Raw genomic sequence first — 18,664 nt, 5'->3', positions numbered from 1 at the left:
GATAATTTATGATTTACACAAAGAAAGTGCATACTGTTAGGTAGCATGTTAATTGGGAAACGCACTTAGTTACAGTCTTGGTAGTGGATTCTTGTTCTTTTAGAATCTAAGGACTATGTGAGAGCAAAACATGGTATGAAAAAATGTAAAGAATATAGTCTGTATCCATTAAATTGTAAAGTGTATAACAAAAATGGTATCTATCACAGCATTTCATTGATGCCCTTGTAAAAAGAGAGGAAGTTTCCTGAGATCTTGTGGGCCTGGCCCAATACCAGTGCTTCAGTGGTAGTGAAGAAAATACTTCCGATGGGATCAAAATCCTTTTGTGTTAGTGCAAGGAGATAAGTGTGCTCTGCAAAGCTCTTCTAGCAGAATTTAGTCTCTGGGTTAGATATGGAAATTCACATTTTTGAAAGAAAAACAAGTAACCGGCTTATAATGTAACAGTAAAACCCAAGGAGTTCTGTATTCATCCTGTGCCATTTGTATTTAGAAATTGATATCTGTTTAAAGAAGTTCTGGGATGAGAGGAGGAAGCTAGCTCCTTTCATGGCTTCTCCACCTGTACTTAGTAGCAAGTTAAGCAAAATGATCCCTTTCATGACAGGTAGAGTTCGTAACTGTTTGATATTTTCCTGTTTTCATAGCAAACCAAAGAGAGGGTGAAGTTGTTGATACAGCTGGCTGATGGCTTTTGTGAAAAAGGGCATGCTCATGCAACAGAGATTAAAAAATGTGTCACAGCAGTGGATAAGAGGTACAGAGACTTTTCCCTGCGCATGGAGAAATACAGGACCTCTTTAGAGAAAGCTCTGGGTATTTCCTCTGATTCCAATAAATCGGTAAGTGAAATTGGAGTGTGATGATAGACACACAAAAAAAAAAACTTTGCTTGCATTTGATTTAGTCATCGTTTTCTCTTGTCTCTTGCCTTAATTAATATTTCCTTTCTTTAATAAAGAGCAAAAGCTTGCAGCTGGATATAATCCCAGCCAGTGTCCCTGGGTCAGAGGTGAAACTGCGCGATGCTGCTCATGAGCTTAATGAAGAAAAACGAAAATCTGCCCGCAGGAAAGAGTAATGAATTTATTTATTTTTAATCAATGAGAGTGCATAAATCAATCCTGATAATGAAGCAACTGTCGTGGCTTGTCTGGGAGCTTAGAAATCAGATAAATAGTAAAAGAGAGTGATACTCTTCATTAGCTCCTATTGCCTTTTATTCAATGCTCATTCTCACAGAAAATTCGAGCATGTCAGAATGCTAAGCTTCCAAAGCCATGTTACACTTTGTAACTTTTTTTTCTTTTTCTTTTTAGAATTAATGTGAATTATATGTGTAAGGGGAGGAGGGAGTTTACGTTTAATCAATATAGCAATGGAAAAGCATTTGACAAAATTTCCATCTCCTTCCCCATTTCTTTTTGCACTGATTAGTAATGGAGAAATGTTATCTCTTATGTTGCCTTCATGTGTTTTCTCTTGTTGCATTTCAGTTCCCAGATATTTCCTAGAACAGTAGAAAAAGCAAAACCTGATGAGAAATGTGTATTCTGGTTATTATATATTCATAATGATTAAACAGACTGAGATTTGATTAGTCTTTCTGTTGTCACCTAAGGTTTATTATGGCTGAACTAATTCAGACAGAAAAGGCTTACGTAAGAGACCTCCGGGAATGCATGGATGTAAGTTTTCTTCTTTCACTGGTTTTTGAATTCAGGATTCAATCTGTTGCTTTCTACTTCTTTCTGATAAAAAAAAAATAAAAAAATGTGGGGATCAGTTTGTTGTCATAAGACTTAAATTGTTTTTTCTGCAATTAATAGGAAACTTAGAATTACAATTGATATCAGCCATTTCAGAATTCATCCTATATGTTTTGTTTTTGTCAGTACTGAGTTTTAGTATTTGATAATTTCCTTATTCATAAACTTTTTTTCTCTTTTCCCTTTTCCTCTCTTTTCCCTTTCCTCCTCTCCTTTCCCTCTTTTTTGGTGAGGGACAGGAAAAAGGAGGGGGTTAATTTATGTGCTTTGCTAGCAAGAGAAAAGAGCTTGTGTTAATTCCCTTATTATGTGTATCACATGTTCTGCTACTCGCTGACTTATCAAATAGAAATTCAGAGAGATTCTATGGAAAAATGCCCAGTAATTGTTATGCTCAAGCTAGTAATGTTCAGCGTTAGCTCTTGCACAAAACATGAACTTCCAGACTGCAGACATGACCTTCATAAGGAATATCCTGAAGCGTTAGAGGTTGTCAAGAGCGCTGTGCATTTTAAATGATGTAATCTGAAGGACTGTGTTAAATTGTCAGTTTTAAAACGTGGATTTGCCTGTCAGAATCACAAGGTACATGTGACACAACAGACAACCGGAATTGATGATGCTACGTGATTTTCACCAATTTCTCTGCATGAGTGTGTGCTTAAAGATAACCTGAGTGCTTCTGTTCAGCTTTTTGATGATTTTTTCATGCATCTTTTTTGTTCTGGGCAGACGTATCTATGGGAAATGACAAGTGGAGTTGAAGAGATCCCACCTGGTATTGTAAACAAAGAACACATTATCTTTGGAAACATGCAGGAAATCTATGAGTTCCACAATAAGTGAGTGACTTATCTCCCATTTCCATATTAGTGGTAAATCCACATGATGACCTGAGGGATTTCCTAATGAAAATATGGTGCATATGAATAATGAACTCTTTGCCATGAAAAATGTAAAGGATTTCTTCTCATACTGTTAAATTGTTAAGATTGTTACTTTTTGTAACCAGGTAGGTACACCACTAGAAACTGTCTTTTTCAGTCTCAGACGTCTTTCAGCTTTTAAGAAATTATTTGAATGCATTAAAATATTGCTGTACGTTTTCCAGTTGTCATGAAGAGGTAGAAATCACTGAACTCAGCAGGTATAGCACTAACGGTTTCTTTAGTTAACATGAGTATTTAAAAAGCAAGTCAGCCTCCTATTTCTCTTGAGATGAAGGCTAAACTTTTCCTGAAACTGATGTGTATGTGTATTAACTGCATAAGTCTGCTGGAGCAACTTGGAACTTTCACATCAGAGTTTGTATTGAATTATAATAGCTAATTTATATTATTTCTGATATTACACATTTGTCATCCATTCCTTTTGATTCTGTTAGCTCATGTTGTTGGTATGAATTACAGTAAGATTTCTATCTTTATTCACAGACAATAGATCAAAGTCAGCTGCTCTAATGAAAGTGTTTCATGTGCCTTATACAGTTCCTTTCTTCTCTACCCATAGTATATTCCTCAAAGAGCTGGAAAAATATGAACAGTTACCAGAAGATGTTGGACACTGCTTCGTGACATGGGTAACAAAGTCAGATTTGTGTTTAGAAGTAACAAGGGAGATAGGAAGCATGGAGGGGTAGATACTTACTCTCAAGTCTCTTTTAAATTTGAGTCTCTGTAAAAGTAACTCTTCCTTGAAATTTGGATTTAAAAAATTGTCTATCTTGAACAGGAAAATAATTAAGGTACTGCTGTCAGGTGCCAGTACTTGGCTGCTCTCAAAGTGTATGTGAATTGCCGAAACCTCCATTTGGGTTTTTGTTTAGTTCATTATCTTTGTCTTAGCTATGAATAATCTACTTTTGCATATGCTGCCATTGTTTTCAGTCGCATGTGTATGATGTATTTTCCTATGCTGCCAGTTTAAGTAGGAAAATAATCCTATGTTGGTTAGTTTCTTGAGACAGATGAAATGTTCTCTGATAACTGTAAAAACTTTTTGAGACAGCAGTTATGCTCTGTGATAACATGTAAATTTACATTTCTGTCTGCAGGCAGACAAGTTCCAAATGTATGTTACTTACTGTAAAAATAAGCCTGATTCTACCCAGCTGATATTAGAACATGCGGGAGCATACTTTGATGTAAGTACTTTGTGTCCATCTTAAAAATATGTCTTTCTAGTTTGAATCTCGTATTTATGTTTTTATTGAGTGCCTTATTTCTTAAGAAAATGCAAGCTTAATACTAAAATTTACTGTCATCTTAAGAAAATCAATCATATCTCACATGGTTAATTTATATGGCTCAATTGGTCTTCATAAATCTGTTAAATCAAGTATAAGAAGTCAGTGTTATATCACAGCAGTTCAGAACTGCAAACAGGGTTTTGGCAGCAACAACCAAGACATGAGTCTTCAGTTCTCACTAGCACATTCTGCAAATCTTAGCATTTTGATTTGCTTAGGTTGCACCATACATAAAAAAGACGACAATCTTTGTTAAATTTGTTGGGGTGCCTTTGACTTGTAATTGAATGCAGTAGTAATTCAGTTGACTGGCATTGTTCAGAGCTGCTAAACCAACCACATTGCTAATTCAGTCCCAAAGTTACCTGGTCTACATGTAACATTCCATTTAGGAAAGGACAAAAATATGGTAGCTGTTGGAGTTTTTGGAGGATTTCAGTCATTCTGAAGAACTTTGTGCTCTTCCTTGGTAATTTTGTGGAATACATATTTACAGATGATTCAAGTACATTGTTTCCTCCTCCGCTGTGCTAAGCTACTAGATGCGTAGTGACAACACCATTGTTCTGTAGAATTAGCTATGGAAATAGAGGGAAGGGCATAATATTAATAATAATATCCCTGGAACTCTTGGTGTTAATTTCAAAAGCCTTTCACTAAGGAGATGGGGGATTCTTAATAGTATAAGGTGAAGTCTTTCTGTGAAGCCTCTGGTTAGTTTTCAATGCTTGTACAAGAGTAGATACATTACAGAAAATTAGGTCATCTCAATTAGATATGGTCATATGACCACAAAAATTTAAAGAACTTACTAAATACTGTAATTGCTGATGGAAAAAAAAAAAATCGGTGATAAAAGAAAGACTAGGGAAATTGTGGGCTTTCTCTAGAATGAAATGGGAGACCTGGTCACCCAGGATATGGAGCAGGCTGAGGTACTTCATAACTATTTTGCCTCAGTCTTCATTGATAAGAGCTCCAGCCACATGGCCCAAGCTCCCAGAAGGGATTGGAAGAATGATGAACCAGCCAGTGTAGGAGATCAGGTTCAAGACCATCTAAGGACCCTGAACGTGCAGAGGTCAATGGGACCTGATGAGGTACATCTACAGGTTCTGAAGGAACTGGCAAATGTAGTTGCTAAGCCATTGTCCTTCATATTTGAGAAGTCATGTCAGTCTCTTGAAGTTCCTGCTGATGGGAAAAGGGGAAACACAACCCCCATTTTTTAAAAAGGGAAAAAAAAGATTGACCCCAGGGAACTACAGGCCAGTCAATCTCACCTCTGTGCCTGGCAAGATCATGGAGCAGATCCTCCTGGAAACTATGCTAAGGCACTTGGAAAACAGAGAGGTAACTGATGACAGCTGACATGGCTTCACTAAGGGCAGATCGTGCCTGACAAATCTGGTGGCCTTCTACAATGGGGTGATAGTATTGGTGGATAGGGGAAGAGCCACTGACATCATCTACTTTGACTTGCGCAAAACATTTAACACTGCCCCCCATTATATGCGTGTCTCTAAATTGGAGAGACGTGGATGTGACAGATGGTCTGCTCAGTGGGTAAGGAATTTGCTGGATGGTCGCACTCAAATTGTTGTGGTCAATGGCTCAATGTGCAGGTGGAAATCAGTAATGAGTAGTGTTCCTTAGGGGTCAGTACTGGGACCACTGCTGTTTAATATCTTTGTCAGTGACATGGACAGTGAGATTGAGTGCATCCTCATCAAGTTTGCTGATGACACCACACTGTGTGGTGCAGTCGACATGCAGGAGGGGAAGGGATGCCATCCAGAGGGACCTGGGCAGGCTTGAGAGGTGGGTCGTTGTGAATCTCATGAGGTTCAACAAGGCCAAGGGCAAGGGCCTGCATCTGGACAGAGAATGAATTGAAAGTAGCCATGAGGAAAATCATCTTGGGGTGCTAGTTTACAAGAAGCTCAGCGTGAGCCAGCAACGTGTACCTGCAGCTCAGAAAGCTGACTGTATCCTGGGCTGCATCACAAGCAGTATGGCCAGCAGGGTGAGGGACGTGATTGTCCCCCTCTGCTCTGCTCTCATGAAACCCCACTTGGAGACCTGCGTTCAGCTCTGGGGCCCCCAGCACAAGAAGGACAGGGACCTGTTGGAGTGAGCCAAGAGGAGGGCCAAGAAGGTGATCAAGGGGCTCAGCACATCTCCTCCAAAGACATGCTGAGGCAGTTGGGGTTGTTCAGCTTGGAGAAGACTCTGGGGGAGACCTTGCAGCAGCCTTCCAACACCTAAAAGTGGCCTACAGGAAAGCTGGGGAGGGACTTTGTGTCAGAGAGTGTAGTGACAATACAAGGAGTAATAGTGTTAACTAGAAAAGGGTAGGTTTAGATTAGATATAATGAAGAAATTATTTACTGTGAGGGTATTGAGGCCCTGGCACAGGCTGCCCAGAGAAGCTGTGGATGCCCCATCCCTGGAAGTATTTGAGGCCAGGCTGGATGGGGCTTTGAACAACCTGATCTTCTGGGAGGTGTCCCTGCCCATGGCAGGGGGGCGGAATTAAATGATCTTCAAGGTCCCTTCCAACCCAAACCGATCTATGATTCTATGATAGTATTTTTAAAAGCAACAAAAGCTCTAATAAAATTGTTTTAGAAATATGTTCTTGCCACTGCTTCCAGTGGAACGTCCTCAATTCCTCTATTTTAGCAGTGTATCCAGCGCACCATCCCCTAATTCAATTAAGGTGGATTAGAAAAATGAAGACCTGACTGTGTACAGGTAACTTCAAGAGCTCCTGGTGATGTCATGACTGGGCCACATGAAAATGTCATGTGAATCCTATGTTGAGAATTTCTGATGCTGTAATTGTGGTTAAAAGGCCTATAGCTGTAGTGCATAAGCCTGCTGCTAGAAATAACGTGGTTAAAATACATACAGTTCTGTCATAAAAGGCAAGCAATGGCCTTGAAGTTCATCCATGATCGGTATTTGAATTCCATAATTATTCCATGTAATTATCATGCCATTTTTATTTTCCTCCTTTAGCTTAGCCAAAGACATCTTTATTTATAAGTGGCTCTGGTTTCTTTTTAACCTCTTGCGTAACTTCTTTCCTTTGGTTAGAAAATGTTACTTCTTGCTCCCCCTTGTGGATTTGTAACAGCTTTTGGGGAAAAAAAGCTCTGTGACTGTTAGTTAAAACTAGCAGATGATGACAAGAAACGTCTTTCTCAGTCTGCATGCAGTAATCCTCATTGTTCTCTAGAACTCTCGGATTTTCTTTCTTTTCTGTCCTGAAAGTAACAAAACCCCACAAATTCCAGTTTATAAAAATAATAATAAGGCGGTGCCACTTGTTCGATATTCCTAATCACTGCTATTTGGATTTAAGCTTGTTGAAATACTTCAGAGGCACCCTTGGAGGTAATATTCTTTTGTTTGCATAAAGCGAGAGGGTAAATTCTCAACTAAATCACTTCCTGTGACTGGAATATGTTGTCATCCAGTTGTCTTTTTTCTTCTTCTTTCTTCCTTCTAAAATAGAAATTTTAGTTAATGTATATTACATAGCCTTCAGAACAAGCTATATCTGCATGTTGGTGCTCACAGTCCTCACGTTTCCTTTTTTCATTTAGGAGATACAACAGCGACATGGACTGGCCAACTCCATCTCCTCTTACCTTATCAAACCTGTTCAAAGGATAACAAAATACCAGCTTCTTTTAAAGGTCAGTACTAATTCAAAGTTCTTAACCTGATTTTGCTGTTCATAAGCAGGCAAAGCTGTTTCTGAAATCAGGAAGGGTTTTTAACTCTTTTCTCTGAGACTACAGCATCCTGGGCAGCTTTACTCTTGCTGCAATATTTGTTACGAAAACACTGAAAAAGAAAGATGGCATAAATAAGGAACTTTTTTTCCAGATTTCTGTAAATCAGAAGGATACCTCTCTACTAATGTTTACTTAGAAAATATCCTTTGGGTTTCCAGAGCAAAAAATCATTCACGGCAGTGAGGACAAGTGTGTTTTTGTAATGGTTTCTGCAACAAATTTTCACTAACCATTAGCTATGGTAATGGTATTAAGTTGTTACTTGTAATGTTGCCTGGTAATATCAAGTACAGAGTAGCTGTTAAAATAACTGAAACCTTTGGTTACCACTTTCACTCAGTGGACAGATGTTTCATTGGCTAAGCAGCAATGTTCTCAAGCTGTGCTAGATCTCTACTAGATGGCATTGCTTAGTTTGTAATAGCCCCCTACAAAAGTATCTTAACTGATCTTTGTCTCCCCTTTCCGATCAAGAACTGCCATGGATAATTGTTTTTTAAAACTTCTGAAAAACATTCCTTGCTATTTCTGGTTGAGTTGGATGGAAAGGAGTCTGTGATATTTCAATTTCTTCCCTTGCAAAAAAAAAAATGCAGTTTGATTAAGTTAATAACTTGCATAAATAGGTTATTGTGTTTTAGAAGTTTTAGCGACTGATTTCAGCAATTACTTTCTAAATCTTATTTAATGTCTTAGCTCATGCATTATTGAAGGAATGGATAGATTGGTTTCACCAGGCTTTTCAGAGACAGATGACTTTGCTGCATAATAAAATGGATTTATTTGATGGCTGTTGAGTTTTCTTCTTTCTATAAGAGAAGAGTCATGAAACATGGAAGGATAAAGAGCCTGAATCTTGAATGATGGCAAAATACACCTTCAGAAATTCTGTTTATTTTTGCAAACAGTGCTGAAACTGCTAATCTTCTCCCCTCTCCAAGAGGATATTTAGTTACATTCACTTTTCTGTGGTGTTGTCATGAGAAATTTAAGTGTGGTGCTGTACAATTTTGATGCAATGATTGATAGTGTTGGCAGTTAAATAAAAATAGTGCAACGATGCAATGCAGGAGTCACCTGGCTTTCTCTTTAAAAGGAATTTAACCTGAGGGAGTGAATTAAGTGGACTTTTTGAATTACAGAGAGAACATAATGTGCCCTTTTGGTTATGTAAGCTACATTTGATCTTGATACTATTCAAACGCTCAAAGTATGTGAGGAAATTTGAATATCTGCTCAAGCACTCGTACATTAATATCGTTGAGTCTTGAATGTGCACTGAACTGAGTCACCTTAAATTACTACATTTCAGTATATTCCTTTTTCTAACTTGTCCATTATTTAATGGTTGTTTGTATACAAAAAAAAAAAAAAACTTGCCTGTAGGATGCTTTCAGCTGTGTGAATGATGCAAAATAGAGTAGGTCACTGCATGTTTGAAATGAAACAATGTAAATTCTTTTATCAGCAGTAGTACAGACAGGGTCTTTGGAGCAGTGGAGTAAAGACTGACATGCAGACCCTTTTGTACTGTCCGGCTTTCCACTAGGTTCATGACTCAGCATCTGTATTGTTCTGGGCGTTGATGTAGCACTACATCCGATAGCTGTGTCATGGCTTATCAAAAAAAAAAAATACTGTCCTTATTTTAATTTTTAAAGATTTATTATTAACCTGATAGTCTTAGTTAAATCAGAGGTGGTTAACAGAATGCTTGTGCTGCTCTGTGAAGAAAAGATGGTGATAAATACAACGTATGCTATCAGTCATTGGAAGAGTAAGAAGTACAAAATAACAAAGTAGATGTTACTTGCAAACAGTAATTTTTTGCTTTTTTTGCTTTTTAGAAGTAGCATTTGATTGCCTTGTGTAGAAACAAGATAGATTGTCTGCTTTTCTTTTGCAGGAGTTGCTCACATGCTGTGAAGAAGGTAAAGGTGAGATTAAAGATGGCCTGGAGGTGATGCTTAGTGTGCCAAAGCGAGCCAATGATGCCATGCACCTCAGCATGCTGGAAGGTAGGATTCAAACTGGCCTTTTAACTCAGTCATATGATGTATATTAACTTTGTTTAATAACTTTTTATATTACTATATGTTGAGAAGATCTGAAGAATATGAACATTTTTATATCTCTGGGTTTGTATTTTATATACTTTTTATTTAGAGGTATATAAAATGTAAACTTATTTAGGAAAATCAATTGTGTACAACTGGTACAGTTTTGTTAATGCTTTAAAAATGATCTTTCATCCTGATCTATACCTCTGCCACTGCAGGTTTGAAAAATACATAGGCTAGCAAAATTTTCCACCAGTCACCTAAAATTTAGTAGATGAATAGTCAGATATAGTAGCTTCATCTACGTTTTCCAACTAGTATCCTTCTTTATAAGAGGGTCATACATGTATTAGGGTTGATTTTTCTGATTTATGTGTCAAATAATAGTCTCCAAGAAATTCTTGGTTTTCACATCTGTTTGCTGCCTGTTCCACAGACTTCTGGTTGAAATGAAATGTACCTTCTGGCAGTAAAATGTCAGCATAAGCCAATTTAGCCTGAGCCTTAGCCAGAACAGCATAATCATGTTCACGGCAGACAGTTGAGGTTGGATGTAATTGCTTATATGTGCTGAGAACGACTTTCTGCCAAAATCCATTTTGTAATTGGCGTTTTATCATGTATGATGGTGCCATCATAGTAATAAAACTTTTTTTCATTGGCAAAGTAATTTTTTTTGAGATAAAAGCAGAGCCACCTTGGCTTGCAGTTGCAGAATAAAGACTTACTGTAAAGTGTTTTCAGTCAATATTGTTTATCTTCCTCTGTGCCTTCGTAATGGAGCTTGTCATAGGAATGCAGTACCATGCAAGTTACTATAAAACTCATCTTGGTTTGACATGTGATCCTTGGTCACGTGAATGCTCAAAATCACCTTTCTTCCCTGATTTAAAACAACAGGAATGTTGGTCAGTCTGCAGGATCAGCTACAAACGTTTTGTTGAGGAGATGCTGTTAGTATAAATGCTGACCAGCATTGGCAATAATCGTTTAACACCGGGAATGTGACTCTGGAGAATATCCTAATCTTTTACATAAGTTGGTGTTATAACAAATCATGCGTATATAGTTGAGTCATCCCATGTTAAACAAATAGAGTGAGTGAGCACATTTCCTCTTTATGTCTCTGGAGGTTTTTGAATGAACATCCTGAAGCAACTTGCCTCTGATGCTCTCCATACTTCTGCTCTGTTTAGAATAGCAAGGAACTGTTGTTCTCCTGACAAGGCCAGTGCTTTTCTGTTGAGAGACTATTGGCAAGCACTATTTCTTCAAAATGCAATTTTATACCACTCAGAAGAGTATCATAGACTAATTTCTGTTATCCTGTAGCTCTAAAGCTCTGTATTAAACTGGGAGAATGCTGTCACTAGAGTGGAAGTAAACTCATTGGTATTCTCAACTTTCACCTTTGTTATATATATCAAAATGTGTAATCCAGCTGCAATTTCTTGATTGTGGAGTGAATCAATGGCAGGCTCATCACCTGGCAGCAGCTCTGAGCTGCCATCTTTTTTCATTCTCTGTTGGAATACATTTACATACTTCTTTCATGCACTATAGGGAAGGTGTACCAGCAGAAAAGATGGTGTTTGGGATCCTGTTCGTGTCAGAACCTGATCTGCTCTCTTTGTCCTTGCAAGCTGTTCACTTTCTACAATGGTGGAAACCTAGTAGGAAAAATCATTTTTTTTGTGGAAGAAGTTAAGAGAAGTCAACAGAAAGAGATGCTATTTGTTGGTGAAATACTGCCAGAAGAGTCGATAAACTTCCTAACAGTTGGATTTCTAAATTTAGGCATAAACTTGAGCTACAGTTTCATTCAGCGTATTACAATGTTAAAATCAAGGCTTGTTTTTAGTATTGTTTCCTTGGTCTCCTATCTTTTCCAAGCTGTATTTGGAAAAAAAAAAAATCAGATGAATTGCTTAATGAACTGAAGCTGTGCTTTTTAATTTCCTCATATTATCAACTTTCATGGTGAACTTTTCTTCTCCTTGGGTTTTTAGGCTTTGATGAAAATATAGAATCTCAGGGAGAGCTCATCCTTCAAGAATCCTTCCAAGTATGGGACCCCAAAACTCTAATTCGAAAGGGAAGAGAGAGGCACCTTTTCCTTTTTGAGATGTCCTTGGTTTTCAGTAAAGAAGTAAAGGACTCAAGTGGAAGGAGCAAGTACATTTACAAGAGTAAACTGTTTGTAAGTATGGAAGAATAAGTGGTCATATTTAGAAAACTGGCTAGATGATTGTGACTAAGCTCAGATAATTTAAACATGCCTGAAGAACTGGAACAACTATTATACTGCCCTGAAACGTGCAGACTGAATCTTCTAACTTTGCTATTTTGTTATGCTTTTCAGGAGACAGAGTAGGTTGATGGCGACTGCTGAAGACTATTTGTCAGTGTCAGGATGGGGAAATCAAGACTAGGCCAGACTGTTTTTGTTTCATGTGTGTTGGTTCTTTAAGAGCCTTTAAGGCTCATTTTTAGAAAGCAGAAGGATGTAAGTAGTTGACAGAATGCATTCATTATACTAGTTTAACATGGATATTACTGTAACACGTGTAGTAAAGATCCATTCTGGTGGATATTCTACACATTCTGGAAACACAGGTACTCCTTGTTATGGAAAAGTTAATTCCAGAATGTCTACTGAGACTAGTAGTCTCAGTAATACTTTTTTGTTTTGTTTTTGTTTTTAAATAAATAAATAAATAAAAAGCTCTTATGGTCCACTGAAAGGATGTAGAGATGAGATTCTTTTTCCTTTCCATTTAAAAATAAAAAGTAATAATAATAACAAAAAAATACCCTCTTGCATTCCTCATCTACAGCATGTATGCTTTACAAGTGTAATTCACACATCTTATATGATGACTTGGGTGAGAGCAGTATTCACGCTCTGTAAATTTAGGTAGTCAAGTGACAGTCTCCCTTGGTTTGATTTGCCCCCAACCAATGCAAGATTGCCTTTCATAATAGTTTAGAAAAAGAATTTGAAATAACTTTACCTCTCAAAATCAAGCTCTAAAAGAGCTTTTTATTCTGTTGATCTGATTGGGGTATATGACCAAGTCTAGGAGGTATGAATACTGAGCCTTTTTTCCCTGCTTCAGCACCTTCTTACTCCTCCTTTCCCTCTTCCCACCTCTGTGCCCAAACTGGTAAAGCAGGTTGGTTCAAAAAACGATTTTTCTCTGTCTTACTTTGCATGTTCCGTCACTTCATTTCAAACACTTGTTGTCCTTCCTGATATAAGGTAGCTGGCAGGCAACAAAACAGCAGCAGTGTTGTTGGTCACGTCTTTCCTTGGTGCCCTGAAGAACCTGAAATACAAAAAACTTCAGGTGTACTGGAGGTAATATCAGCTGCCAAAGCATTACGTGGGAAAGGAGACAGAGATGAAAAATCAGTCTCATAAGCTTGTTGTGTCAGTTCATCCGGCAAGAACAAGTAATTGTATAGAGTCTAGAAAAGTTCCTGGAAATGTTGAAAACTGATACTGTACCCCATTCTTAAAATACAAGCTTATCTTTTTGTCTTCATATCCTAGTTTGCAAAATGTCCTGTAGTGCAGATAACTTACAATAGCAATCCTTGTAGTTTGATCTTTAGAAAAGGCATTATTAGAGATGTTGAAGGCATGCATGTTGTTTGAAAGATTTTTCTTGCACATTATCCTGTCCTCCACCTCTGGAAGGCAGTTTTAAGAAAGTGAGGGTCATCTCTAATACTGTGGATGTGATTACTATTGTGGTTTCCCAGTGCAGGATATTCAATGGCATGACTTGTATTAGTAGAAGAATGTGTTTATGAACTCTTTTGAAAAGACATTAAGTGGCCAAAAGCAAGTGCCTCAGGAGGGATATGGAAACAAAGCAAGCAAGTGAAAACGAAGCAAGCAAGTAATTTGCCAAAATAACTCTCCCAGCCATCGGTAATTGGCAGTTTAGGTGCTTCCTTGCCTGGGTGTGGTTTCTGTGCACTCAGTAACCCCAAAAGGATTTTTCTTTCATGAGCTTGTCCACAGACCTCATACAGACTTTTGACGTTTCCAGTGCTCTTTGGCAAACAGATGTTTTTCTTAGCTATGTGTTAGGTACAGGACAACCTCTGTGTGTTGTGCTTGAACCTGACTCCCTCTCACTAGTTTTGATTGACACCCACCAGTATGGAAAGGGACAGTGACCAACCTCTGTCTGCTTCACCACTCGTTATTGTACAGGCCTCTATCGCGTAGTCTCAGTTGTTCCTGAATTAATAACATTTGCAAGTGTACCAAGGCTTCTAATTTTACAGAGCTTTTAAAAAAAATAAATTAATTGTACTATCCTGGTCTCTCAGACTTTACAATGGGCAGTACAGTAATAAATATTTTCTCAGAGTTGATTAATGTGATGTTGCATCAAGTATTTTATAAGCTTTTTAACAGGCACAGGAGTTGTTGGTGAGTCAAGTTTAAAACGTATCACAGACTTTTAGTATTTCAATGAAAATTTTACCAAGTGAGATGACAGAGATGAAAGGGTGGGTGTTTTTCTCTTAAAAAAAAAAAAAAAGACACCAAAACAAAAAAGCAGCAACAAAAAACAAATCAGTATCGTACAGTGCATCCAACACCTCTTGCAATAAATGTATTTGCTACAGATGATGCATGTGAGGGGAAAAATACAGTTTCTAATAATGTCGGAATGCTTGTCAGCTATCTTTTGGAGTAAGGATTCTTGTGGTTTGCGCTATATTTCTCAGTTGTAATTTTTTTTGGAGCAAAGCCTATACGAGATGTTTAAGTGGAAGCAAATTCGCATGATTGAGATGTTATTCCAGTTGGAAAGCAAAAACATTTTTGATAATTAGCTATAAAGGTCTGACATTAAAATATTCCCAGAGACTGATTGTTAATGTAGTTGTTCCACAAAATTCTCAGGGGAAACTGAATTTTTGAATTTCTTCATCAGTTTCACACTACAAGGACTCACTTGTGAAGGAAACACTATAAAGAACATGCTTGGCAGAAAATAGTTGTAGAAGATATCAAGACAATTCTTAAGCATATCTTATCTTTAAATAAAAACAAAAAACATAAAAATCAATAAGTGATGAGTGTTCTCTAATGGAAATCAGCAAGGAGAGAAGCCAACACTTGGCTTTCACCAAGTATTTCTGGTTACCCAGCTTTTTTTGTTTTTGTCAAGTCAAAAATGTGGAATAAGCAATTTGGTATTTCAGGTTATAAATGCTATTGTTAATAGTTACTTTACTGAAAAAAATAAAGTAACAAAGATATCTTACAGCCACTGCTTTTGAAGAAGCCCCCTCCCCCCTCCCAAGAATAAACAATTCTCTCTGAAGCTAGACTGAACCTTCCAAAACTCTCTTCAAATAGCAGAGCTCAATTGTTATATTAGCATCCCTTTGTGTCTCCTGAGAAAAAAGTTGCCATGTTCTAACTTTTTTTTCTTAATTCCAGACTTCTGAACTGGGTGTCACAGAACACGTAGAAGGAGATCCCTGCAAGTTTGCTCTTTGGGTTGGAAGGACACCAACTTCAGACAACAAAATTGTTCTCAAGGTAATTTTAGTGAATATGTTTAGTGAATTTATATGGATATACCAAGTACCAAAGTGAATTTATATGGATATACTAAGTATACCAAGTTGTAATACCAACAAGTAGTTATTGTTCTTGCTTGTTAGGAATGCAACAAGTGATGACTTCTGTTGCGTTTAGTGACAGCTGCTGACAAATAGTCTTCCCTTGTATGGAAGCAAATATGGTGTACATATAACCAAAGTGACTTGACAGCAGAGGGGAATCTGTGTTGGCCTACTGGAAGACTAAACCAATACAAACAGTATAAAGGGTTTTGTTTTCAAGGGATCGTTCTCCATAAGATCACTTTAAGGTGTTCCTATTCTTTTCTGTACTTTGAGTGTAGGTATTTAGATAATTTGTATGGTATCTGAAGCTTTTCAAACAATTTTGTTGATTTTTTTATTTGTTTTTGAAGGTTGAAAGTAGAATGGCCTTAGCTCACTAATAATATAAGTAAATTCCATGAAAACAGTAAATAAAAGATTTAACAAAACTGTATTTGGCTTCTAAATAGGTTTGTTTGTAAAAGAAAACAAACGTGTTTCCTAACTGTTCATTGTTCCTTCAGTTTTTTCCACCCCTTTAGAATTCTATTTTGATTTTTTCCTTGTTTATTGAATGTATATAATATATTAGAAATCAATTATTTCAGAAGATAGCAATTAAGAGAAGTAAGACTTCATACACAATATTTTTTTTAATCCACACCAATGCCTATATTTAATAGAATGTCAGGTGCGGGGTAACGGGGCTAAATTGGATTCAACAGTCAGATTACACGTTGAGCAACTGGATATCAAATCTTTTCTGAGGTATCTCAACGATATAGATGATATGTTGCAGACAGTCATTAAAATACAATCTCTAAATTAGCTTTCCTCTTCCATATAGGTTTCAAAAGTGGTAACAGTAATACATAAAATATGTTATGGAAGTATATGCGTCACAACATAAGTTTTCTTTCAGTGATAGCAGATTGTTATATAAAGTTAGAATTGACCTAAAACATATCAGGAGTTTAAAATACTAATATTCAAGGTGTTATTACTGGAATTCTTTTTAATTAAATCAATCCACTGTCACTATCATGAGGTGACATGATAGTGTCACTATCATAGACACTATCATAGGGCTTTAGCCTTCTTGGGCCTTTAAGTTATGAAAGAAGAATGTAAATCTTAAATAAAATGTTTTTATATGAACAATATTAACAATGTTGATAAGTGTAAAGTAGTATTGTTTGTTCAAAATGAAGACAACTAGCTTGAATTTCCATTTCTCTGTTCATGTTTTCAAAAATGATTCACACAGTCTTTCTTTATGCCTTTGATATTCATTAGACTATTTGTGGATTTTCTCAGCTATAATAGTCCAGTCTGGTGTTTTTGTTTCTTTTACATATCAAAGGCATCCAGTATAGAAAATAAACAGGACTGGATTAAACATATCCGGGAAGTGATACAAGAAAGGACCATTCATCTGAAAGGAGCATTGAAGGAACCAATCCACATCCCCAAAACGGCACCAACAACAAAACAGAAAGGAAGAAGGTAATTAATATTTTAAAAAGTCAGAGATCTTCAAGTATGCTGTTTCAGCAGCACTGTTTCCTCTGCAGTGTTGAATTTCTAATAGGTTTCAGTGAACTGGACAAAACCAAGAGCCATAGTGTCCAGTTTTGAATTGTGTCCAGTGCTGAATGTATTGAGGTTTCTGCTCTGCACAGTCCCTGACTAGTGCAGATTTAGCCATTACAGAAGGAATTTGGAACTGCAGTACAGGATAGCTGTGCATTTTAGATTTTCACAATTCTGTGTGTGTTACTCGTATTCAGGTCTTTGACAGAGCTTAAAATGAGTGACTTAGACAAAACTAGCAAGCAGAGTGCTAAGTGGCTGTTTCTTGCCAGAGTTGGCATGAAAACTTGCTCTGGCTGGTTGGTTACATTAATTCCATGATGTTGATGTAGATGTTGAACAAAAGAATCTGTTCTCTTTAAGCATAGAACAAAGTATTAAATGCTGAATATTTGATTTTTGCATCAGTTATTTTGTCTGTCTAGGGTCCATTGCCACAGTATCCCCTTTCTTAGAGTTGTAAGTATGAGCATTACAAACACAATGCTAATATCGTAATGAAAACTGAATTATTTGCAGAGACGGCGAGGACCTGGACAGTCAGGGAGATGGTAGCAGCCAACCTGATACTATTTCAATTGCCTCAAGAACCTCACAGAACACACTAGACAGCGATAAGGTAAGTTTCCCAGGTGTTGCTCTATCCTTAGAGAGAACAATTCATAGCTTAGTGTGAGTTAGCACCTGAAAGTAGTCCTTAGTACTTTCAGAGAAAAGGCATGGAAGCATTTGATCTTTTAAAAATAGCTGTATGCAAGAGTAAAATATCTTATTTAAGAGTAAGTATCTTGAATACAGTGGGGGATCAGGGGTGATTATTTGAATCTAGTAGGTCATACATATATTCTGTTTATTACAAACTGAAAATATTTTGCCCCCGCTCTTCTGCAGATTGTCCAACGCTTTGTCACAGTTTAAAAATGAAGTTATATTTTCCATAGAATTTAATGCAGTGCACAGTTTTTTTCATGATGGCAGTCTCAGCTTTTCTGAAGGCATACCATCTGGTTTTTGACTCTCTTGAGGTTGGTGATTTCCATGTGGTTACTGTTGTGAAGCAAGCATGCATAGACAGTAAGCGTTCAGTGTCTGCGTGAGAACTAATGAAAATCACCTTATTAGAGAGGAGTAACCCACAAGTTGAAGTATCATATGATACTAGTACTAGTGTTTTCTTTCCTCCATCTTTGCCTATAGATTTTGGCTGGGTTGTCCCATAAGGATAACACAGCCAAAGTTTCTCATGGGTAGAAGAAAGATAGGCATCGAAAGAGCAAAAATTCTTATATGAAACATGTGTGTATTACTTTGGAGTTGAAAGATTTCTGGCAAGTGAGAAGTGTTAAGACCTCACAGGGAGGTAGAGATGGCTAATAGATATTTATCAAATAGGAGAATGAAAAAAAAGATAGAAACTGAGTAGTAAATTACTTGAAAGCACATTTACGGATTTTTTGCCTGTTACCTCATTCAGTAGAATTCTTCTGATGAGCCACTCAAATTATACAGGTAAAATAATCAGTATATTGCAGGGCAGCA

General features: G+C 37.1%; 1 protein-coding gene across 2 annotated transcripts in view; it reads left to right on the top strand.

The window, feature by feature from the left end:
• TRIO (trio Rho guanine nucleotide exchange factor) overlaps positions 1 to 18,664 on the top strand; it is a 242,366-nt gene that overhangs the window by 150,049 nt on the left and 73,653 nt on the right. For both annotated transcript variants that reach the window (XM_068670984.1, XM_068670985.1), the window contains exons 22-33: positions 651 to 845; positions 965 to 1,080; positions 1,625 to 1,691; positions 2,505 to 2,614; positions 3,282 to 3,351; positions 3,826 to 3,915; positions 7,635 to 7,727; positions 9,736 to 9,847; positions 11,899 to 12,089; positions 15,363 to 15,464; positions 16,896 to 17,038; positions 17,645 to 17,744. In XM_068670984.1, the coding sequence (XP_068527085.1) occupies positions 651 to 845; positions 965 to 1,080; positions 1,625 to 1,691; positions 2,505 to 2,614; positions 3,282 to 3,351; positions 3,826 to 3,915; positions 7,635 to 7,727; positions 9,736 to 9,847; positions 11,899 to 12,089; positions 15,363 to 15,464; positions 16,896 to 17,038; positions 17,645 to 17,744 (1,389 nt within the window). The remainder of the gene's footprint in view (positions 1 to 650; positions 846 to 964; positions 1,081 to 1,624; positions 1,692 to 2,504; positions 2,615 to 3,281; positions 3,352 to 3,825; positions 3,916 to 7,634; positions 7,728 to 9,735; positions 9,848 to 11,898; positions 12,090 to 15,362; positions 15,465 to 16,895; positions 17,039 to 17,644; positions 17,745 to 18,664) is intronic.

The sequence above is a fragment of the Anas acuta genome, chromosome 2, assembly GCF_963932015.1.
Source record: "Anas acuta chromosome 2, bAnaAcu1.1, whole genome shotgun sequence".
NCBI classification, from domain to species: domain Eukaryota; kingdom Metazoa; phylum Chordata; class Aves; order Anseriformes; family Anatidae; genus Anas; species Anas acuta.
The sequence above is the reverse complement of the archived record's forward strand: the minus strand, read 5'-3'. Positions and strand labels throughout refer to the sequence as shown.